Source organism: Symphalangus syndactylus, chromosome 1 (assembly GCF_028878055.3).
Source record: "Symphalangus syndactylus isolate Jambi chromosome 1, NHGRI_mSymSyn1-v2.1_pri, whole genome shotgun sequence".
Classification (NCBI taxonomy): Eukaryota; Metazoa; Chordata; class Mammalia; order Primates; family Hylobatidae; genus Symphalangus; species Symphalangus syndactylus.
This window is the reverse complement of record NC_072423.2, coordinates 66,406,924-66,415,324: the sequence shown is the minus strand read 5'-3', so window position 1 is coordinate 66,415,324 and position 8,401 is coordinate 66,406,924. Positions and strand designations below refer to the sequence as shown.

The window sequence follows — 8,401 nt, the reverse complement described above, 5'->3', positions numbered from 1 at the left end:
AATGTTATTCCAAGACAGTTGATATCCATTTAAACAGTCAGGCTAAAATCACTTAATACCACCCAGCCTGGAGAGATTTAGTCTACTCGCCTGGTGTTTATCCTGAATATTTGATGAATTTGGAACCTCAGAATGGACTACCAGACCAAATACTTGACTTATAAAAAAAGTCCACTGGACTCTGAAATAGAACCCAACACTTCCAGTAATGATGGCTGTTCTCTGTTCATGGAACGATGGGACCTGAAGGATATAATGCACTGTTTCCTAGCTTCAGTTTCTGAAAGGTAAACCTCTCCTATGTAGAGGCCAGTTATGTAATGTCATGGCGATTTTGAGAATCTGATTCAGATGTTGCCAGCTACAGCTAATATAATTGAAAAATAGTCAGATAGGGTCAGGTGTGGTGGCTGGCTGGGTGTGGTGGCTGGCTGGGTGTGGTGGCTGGCTGGGTGTGGTGTCTCATGCTTGTAATTCCAGCACTTTGGGAGGCCAAGGTGGGCAGATCACCTGAGGTCAGGAGTTCGAGACCAGCCTGGCCAACATGGTGAAACCCCGTCTCTACTAAAAATACAAAAATTAGCCAGGCGTGGTGGTGGGCACCTGTAATCCCTGCTACTCGGGAAGCTGAGGCAGGAGAATTGATTGAACCCAGAAGGCAGAGGTTGCAGAGAGCCGAGATTGCACCAGTACACTCCAGCCTGGACAACAGAGCAACACTCCATCTCAAAAAAAAAAAAAAAAAAAAAAAGAGAAAAAAAAGAAAAAGAAAAATAGATAGAAGGAGCCCATTTTATTTTTCATCTCAGAGGGAAGCAGCCTTCAACCTGGCTTAGTGGTCAATACAGTAACAAAGGAAATGCAGATCCTACACTTGACCCTCATGGCAACTCTCATTTCTCGAATGCTGCATCTAATTTACTCCATAGAAACCCACAGAAGATATATGCTGCCTTAAAACATAAAGCAGCATTGTGTCTCCAACATGGATGCCATGAGGCATGATTAGTGTTGGTAGAAGGCAATTCTAATCTAATATTTCTGTAGTTTGGGGTTTATGAGCATTTTCTGTGGTTTTATGCATACACTTTATGATTTAAGGAATGATTGTAGTGATTCAGAGGAGGGCACTAAATTGCTCTGGTTATATGTGAGAGTGGGCTTCTCAAACTGGGAGTTGAGGACTCCAGATTAATTTTAAAGAGGCTCTCTGATGCTTTAGCAGAATACAGCTGAGCATCTGCATGAGCTTTAGTAAATGAGGGAAATGGCCAGGCATGGTGGCTCACGCCTGCAATCCCAGCACTTTGGGAGGCCAAGGCAGGCGGATCACCTGAGGTCAGGAGTTTGAGACCAGCCTGGCCAAGATAGTGAAACCCCCGTCTCTATTAAAAATACAAAAAAATTAGCCGGGCGTGCTAGTGCACGCCTGTAGTTCCAGCTACTCGAGAGGCTGAGGCAGGAGAATTGCTTGAACCTGGGAGGCAGAGGTAGCAGTGAGCCAAGATCACGCCACTGTACTCCAGGCTGGGTGACAGAGTGAGACTCCGTCACAAAATAAAATAAATAAAGAAATAATAAATGAGAGAATTGTCTTTTTTTCAAGTTCTCAACCTATTAGCATTTTTTCTTTCTGCTTTGAAAATTTGCTCTAGAAAGAGTTCAGTTCTCAACAATGATGGAAGAGGGATGGTGTTTAGCAGACTTCAAAGCTTCTTTTAAGAGGCTCTGAAACATTTTCCATAAGTTGTCTCTTCAAGAAACGCTATACAATGTGACTCAGAAATGTCTACCATTTCTGAAGCTAAACAAAACTTGACTTTAGTGTAAACCTCTAAGTAAAAGTAATATTTTAATACTTGCCTTTGTCTTGTTTTGGTAAATCTTCTATTGCCTTCAGCGTCTTACTAATTGTTTCACTGACACTTTCATAAATAAAGACACTGAAATTACAAAACAGCTGGAAGAAGTTGGGAATGTCCCAACGTTGCTCAAGATCTGCTTTTGTCATCGGCTCTTTAGAGAAAGCTGGAAAAAAGTAAGGCTCAGTTAGGTCTGTATCTGATACGAAATGTGATTGAAAAGTCTGGTCAAATTCTTGCTGCATCTGTCTGAAGACGTTAAAACTCCTATTAAAGAAAGAATTCACATCCACAGTCAACTGGCTGAACACATCCTCCATTTGCGTCAATTGTGCATCTTCCTCAATGAGCTTTTCACTGATGGGGAGATCTTTTTCATTATCTTCATGGAAAGGAAATAGAAATTGATATATCTTCCTGAAAAACCATTCAATCTGTGGAGTAGAGTAGGGGACAGAAATGGAATAAAAAATTATTTTCTTTCTCGACCCTTTCTTTCTTTCTTTCTTTCTTTCTTTCTTTCTTTCTTTCTTTCTTTCTTTCTTTCTTTCTTTCTTTCTCCTTCCTTCCTTCCTTCCTTCCTTCCTTCCTTCCTTCCTTCCTTCCTTCCTTTCTTTCTTTCTTTCTCTCTCTCTTTCTTTCTCTCTTTCTTTCTTTCTCTCTCTCTTTCTCTTTCTTCTTTTCTCTTTCTTTCTCTCTCTTTCTTTCTTTCTTATTTGAGATGGAGTCTTGCTCTGTCACTCAGGCTGGAGTGCCATGGCACCATCTCGGCTCACTGCAACCTCCGCCTCCTGGGTTCAAGTGATTCTTCTGTCTCAGCCTCCCGAGTAGCTGGGATTAGAGTTGCACGCCACCATGCCTGGCTAATTTTTTTTTTGTATTTTAGTAGAGACAGGGTTTTACTGTGTTGCCCAGGCTGGTCTCGAACTCCTGAGCTCAGGTAATCCACATGCCTTGGCCTCCCAAAGTGCTAGGATAACAGGGGTGAACCACTGCACCTGGCCCTGGACCATTTCTTATTGCAAACTTTAAAGTCAACTTACAGTAGTCATTTCAAATCAAGAATAATTCTGGGCAAGCTAGGATGAGGCAATTAACTTTAAGATAATTTCTTAACCCTCTTATACCTGACTTTGCCTTTGCCTATGGAAACAGGATCTGAAATTTCTCCTGGTTTACATTGCCCACCAATAGCCTAAAAAGGTCAAGTTTTCACTTTGGGAAGCCAAGGCGTATGGATCACCTGAGGTCACCAGGCTGGCCAACATGGTAAAACCCTGTCTCTACTAAAAATACAAAAATTAGCTGGGCGTGGTGGCAGGCACCTATAATCCCAGCTACTCAGGAGGCTGAGGCAGGAGAATCACTTGAACCCAGGAGGTGGAGGCTGCAGTAAGCCAAGATGGCACCACTGCCCTCTAGCCAGGGCAAAAGAGCCAGACCTCGTCTCATGAAAAAATAAAGAAAAGAATTTGGGTTGATTGTCTGCCTCTCCCTCTACCAGCGTCTGTTTACTTGACTCTTCATCCACAAAAACAAACCTTTAAAGCCCCAAGAAATGTTCATAAGATCACACAACTGACCCAGATGGGAATCATCCCCAAATCTCCTGACTTCCTGCTGGTGCTCATTACACCATATTCTGGTGTATTAGCAGGTGACAGTAGCTCTAAAAATAGAGCAGATGCAATTAATAGTGGAGGCAAATTAACTTGGCGCATTCATTGTCTTAGTAGTTGCTCCCTTTGTAATTGAGTATGGCATTGCCAAGACAGGAGCATGCTCTAATTAGTATGTGCTCTAATATGGAGCGTGAAATTCCACTCAATTTTGTATTCAGCTCACTTCTTGAAGGGGGAGGAAAATCTAGCTTAATTGGAGCCGTTAGTGGGGCAGAGCTCATCCTATTCAGGTCACCACCCTCTGTGATCCCTCTGCTCAGAAGATAACCAAAGGGTACAAAAAAGAAAACACGCCGGTCCTACATACATTGGTAGGGCAAAAGGGGACGTGAAGGGGTGTGTGTGTGTGTGTGTGTGTGTGTGTTTTATGCATAAGGAGGCAAGCATGTTGAAGGTGAGATTTGGGAGGCAGGGAATATCTTTAAATATTTGGCCTCCAGAAGGAAAAATTAATGTGGACTGAAATCAGAGACTGCAATGCTATGATTCCAAATGCAATTTGGTAAACATTTACTGGATGCCACCAATGCGTAAATGAAGACAAATAAGATATGATCCCTGCCCTCAAAGAGCTTACTATCTATGGGAACATGTTCACAAGTAACAAATACAAGGCAGAAAGCCAGGATATTTTAAGAGATGCATTCAGTGTCCGCTGAATGGATGCTCTACCTTATAAATCGTGTATACACAGGTGATGGTATGTAAACATTAGTATTAGATTCTAGAAAGCAAAAGGCCTCTATCAGATCAGGCATCTCCGTTCTAAATATTAACATAAATTAATTAAAAAGTAAGCTGAAATAGGTGCCTTAAGAATTGTGAAATCTTGAGCTCTCTTTTTCTCTTACCTTATTTTTCACAGAGGACCAACTAGGTTGGCAGGTTGTATAAATTCTCATGCAGTTATTTTCCAGGCAAGATCTGCATTCACCCCAGGAATCTGCCAAAGACACCTGGCATAGCCTTTCTTCTTCCTCCAGATGTTCTTGAACTTCATTCAGAAGTTTCAGGGCCTCCTAATTAAAAGTAGAAACAAAAGTCCAATTTCCATTTCATGATCTATGTGCGCCTTAGTTGATTTCACCCTTTGAAATGTACACATTCTAACCCTCTTTTTCATTCTTTCTCCTTCAGGTGGCTCGCAGCTGTCAGATCTCCTCCAAAGCTTTCTGTTTAGTTTAAGGAAAGAGCACTGATTGATTCCTATTGAAGACTGTAAATCTTATTCATCTGTTCATTCGTTTGTTCAATAAATATTTAGTGAGTGTTCGCTATGTGACAGACATTACTCTAGGTGTGGGTGACCTGACAATGAAGATGCCATCCCGATCTGGGAAGAACTGTGATTTAACTATTTACTGGTAAGTCTGTCTTCAATTCTCATCCACTGGGGCATGGGGAAAATGGGCTTTACAGTTTATAAAGCTGGCACATTTTATTTCTTTCATTTATGCTGTCTTTAATTGCTGTATATCCTTAAACACTGCAAGAAAGTGCAATTCTTGTATGTCAAGTTAAATGTTCCCGTTGAGTTACATTCTAATTGCCAAGACGCAGGATGGCATCTCTGCAATTAGAATGTAATATAATAAATATATTTATATATAATGTAATATTAAATAAATATAAATGGGAATGTAAACAAGCTTTGTTCTTCTTGTTTATATTCCCAGCACTCCCCCTTGTGGTGCTTGCTGTACTTGGCCAAGTCCTGCTCTGGGTGGTGAGGAGCCCAGCAGCAGTGTCACCTGTCCCTGCCAGCCTCAGCCCTGCCCCTGGAGTGCCTCACGGGTCAGCACCATGGTGCAACAGACCTTTCTTCCTGTGACCCTGCCTAAACCTCTGGCTTCCCTGCAAGTGTGGATTTCTGAACCCCAGTCCCCTCCATGCCGAGATATCATGCAGGGGAATGAAGTGAGTATGGTGGATCTGGCCATAAGAAGACAGCCTCAGAGCTCATGGAAATGACCCTTTCCTGGAGTATTAAGCCCAAAGAATCACCTGGGCACTGACAATCTTCCACATCTTCTCTGCCTGGCTAGGATTTGTCAGTTGTCCTCATTGTAAAGTTCGGCTGCTAAGCCAGGTAGCATTTGCTATGATCCACATAAGAAAACTGCCATGGCCCCAGCTTGCCAGTACACATTTTGACCCAGACAGGAGTGTGTGTGTGTCCTTGGACTTTGTAGAACAATTTTGGAATCTTACATCTTTTTTTTTTTTTTTTTTTTTTTTTTTTTTGAAACAGATTCTGGCTGTGTCGCCCAGGCTGGAGTGCAGTGGTGCAATCTCAGCTCACTGCAACCTCCATCTCCCAGGTTCAAGCGATTCTCCTGCCTCAGCCTCCCGAGTAGCTGGCACTACAGGTGCATGCCACCATGCCTGAGAAATTTTTGTATTTTTAGTAGAGACGGAGTTTCACCATTTTGCCCAGGCTGATTTCGAACTCCTGGCCTCAAGTGATCTACCCACACTGGCCTCCCAAAGTGCTGGGATTACAGGCGTGAGCCACCGCACCCGGCTGAATCTTACATCTTAAAGTGGTTGTTTTTCAGCAGGGCACAGTGACTCACACCTGTAATTTCAGCACTTTGGGAGGCCGAGGCAGGTGGATCACCTGATGTCAGGAGTTTGAGAACAGCCTGGCCAACATGGTAAAACCCTTTCTCTACTACAAATACAAAAATTAGCTGGTCGTGATTATGGGTGCCTGTAATCCCAGCTACTTGGGAGGCTGAAGCAAGAGAATCGTTTGAACCCAGGAGGCGGAGGTTGCAGTGAGCCAAGATCATGCCGTTGTACTTCAGCCTGGGCAACAAGAGTAAGACTCTGTCTCAAAAAAAAAAAAAAAAGGTTATTTCTCCAAGGCAAGAAACAATACCTCCAGGATTTTCTCAATCAGTCCCAATTTTACATATTGTGCTCATTGTCCTCATAAGCCAAAATCCTAATATTCCCAATTCCAAACTACAGTGGCTATGTATCCTTGAGCAAATTACTTAATATGTATAAGCCTTAGTCTCCTCATTTGCAAATAAGAGTAATAGGAATAATAGTATCTACTTCTCAAGGTCTTTGCATTAAATGAGCTAAACAAGCAAGGCATCTATTATTATACCTAGTATCCATTATCATAGGCGAGACATCTAATATAACTAGTCCAGTATAATAACTAGTATCTCTCAGGCTTCCTTCCGTTCACTGCCCGGAAGCAGAACAAAAAACAGTTACCAAATCACAGGTCCCAAGTTTTGGAAGTGAAACATTGCCGTGGAAGAAGTAGACCTCTGTCTGGTAAACATTCCTAAAGGAATATCCTATCGACGCCTTCCATTTCCTGCTAGGCATTGTACCAACTGGCAGATTCACTCTTATAACTCTATTCCTGTAGTTGACAGTTTATCAGAAGTACTATATAAACCTAGCATTGAGCCAGGCATGGTGGCCAGTGCCTGTGATCCCAGCTACTCGGGAAGTGAGGCAGGAGGATCCCTTGAGCCCAGGAGTTCAAGACCAGCCTGAGTAACATATCAAGACCCCATTTCATTAAAAACAAATACAAATAAAACCTGATTTGGGGGTCAAGTCACTCTAACCTTCTCTAGGGTTTCCTACTTAATAAGTTTCAGATAGTCTCACTAAATATTAATAAGGAGGGGTGGCGGAAGAGGGCATTGGTGCTGCTGGGTCACCACTGAGCAGTACTCTTGAGAATGGGTGGGGCTCAATACTGGGAGACTGGGGTTGCTAACACCATATTTGCCAATTCATAATTTGTCTAAACTGACCTTTATTCTAGGCTTTAAGTAATTTTAGGGAGGGATACTCAGGGTTAAACAGATTTTTCTTTTCCAATTAACTTTCTAATTGAGTGCTTCAAACTTCAGAGTTTAATTCAATGAATTTTTGTACAATAAGGTTTTTAAGAATAAACAAAAATTCTACTAGTTGCTTGGATTCTTCAGGGCCAGAAGTGAAATCCACATTTGCTTACTTGACCCACCCAAAGTGGAATATTCTTGTTAAAGCTGTATACCCTGTCCTCCTTGCCAGGAGGTTCAGGGAAGTGAGAAAAGCGGAAAATCACTGAGTCCCCCGTGCACACATCTGCTGACTTTATCTCAGTTCATTCATTACAGTGTTGGAGTAACATGTTAATTAACAAACATCTCAAACCCCAGTTTTCTTAGCTATAAAATGAAAGTAGTGGTTTACCCAGATGTTCAAAGCATTCCATGTGATAATGTGTTTTGTGAAGAGTGTATTAGTGCTATCTAGTGTCTCTATTCCCAGATGGCCAGGCTCACAAGCCCACCAGGGAAGATCCCAGCTGGAGGGGCTTCCACATTTTCCTGATGAGGAGCTATTTTAGATTTCCTCAAAATCTTTTGATTGCTGCCAAAAGGGAGAAGGGTTTGCAGCTGCTGGTCAGGCATTCTCCTTTCCTTGCCAGAACCCTGACTGACTCAGGGCAGTAGGTGGGGCTGCAACATCAACCAGTCCGGTGACAGGCTGGCACACAGCTTTGGGGTCAGCCTGTCACACTACCCGGCTCCAGTTGCTTAACGGACTCCCAGAGGCCATGATGCTCAGAAGTAAAAAGATGCAAGCAGCAATCTGGAATTCAGTGGCCCCCAACTTTATAGATAGAGGGATAGATAGAAAATATTAGAACTTCCACTTGTATTTTTAAATTAAAAATCTGACTGGGGTGGGGGGAATGGGGCATTGTTTAATATGTATAGACTTTCAGTTTTTGCAAGATGAAAAGAATTCTAGAGATTGGTTGCAAGACAGTATGAATGTATTTAACACTACTGAATGGTACACTTAAAAATGGTTATGATGGTAAAT

The 8,401-nt window shown here is 42.3% G+C and overlaps 1 protein-coding gene across 1 annotated transcript in view; it reads right to left on the bottom strand.

Moving 5' to 3' along the window:
* The window catches only part of CLUL1 (clusterin like 1), a 32,704-nt gene that overhangs the window by 16,378 nt on the left and 7,925 nt on the right, over positions 1 to 8,401 (bottom strand). Inside the window, exons 4-5 of the mRNA XM_055236795.2 lie at positions 4,396 to 4,563; positions 1,864 to 2,296 (exon numbers count right to left, since the gene is read on the bottom strand). Of these exons, the coding sequence (XP_055092770.2) occupies positions 1,864 to 2,296; positions 4,396 to 4,563 (601 nt within the window). The remainder of the gene's footprint in view (positions 1 to 1,863; positions 2,297 to 4,395; positions 4,564 to 8,401) is intronic.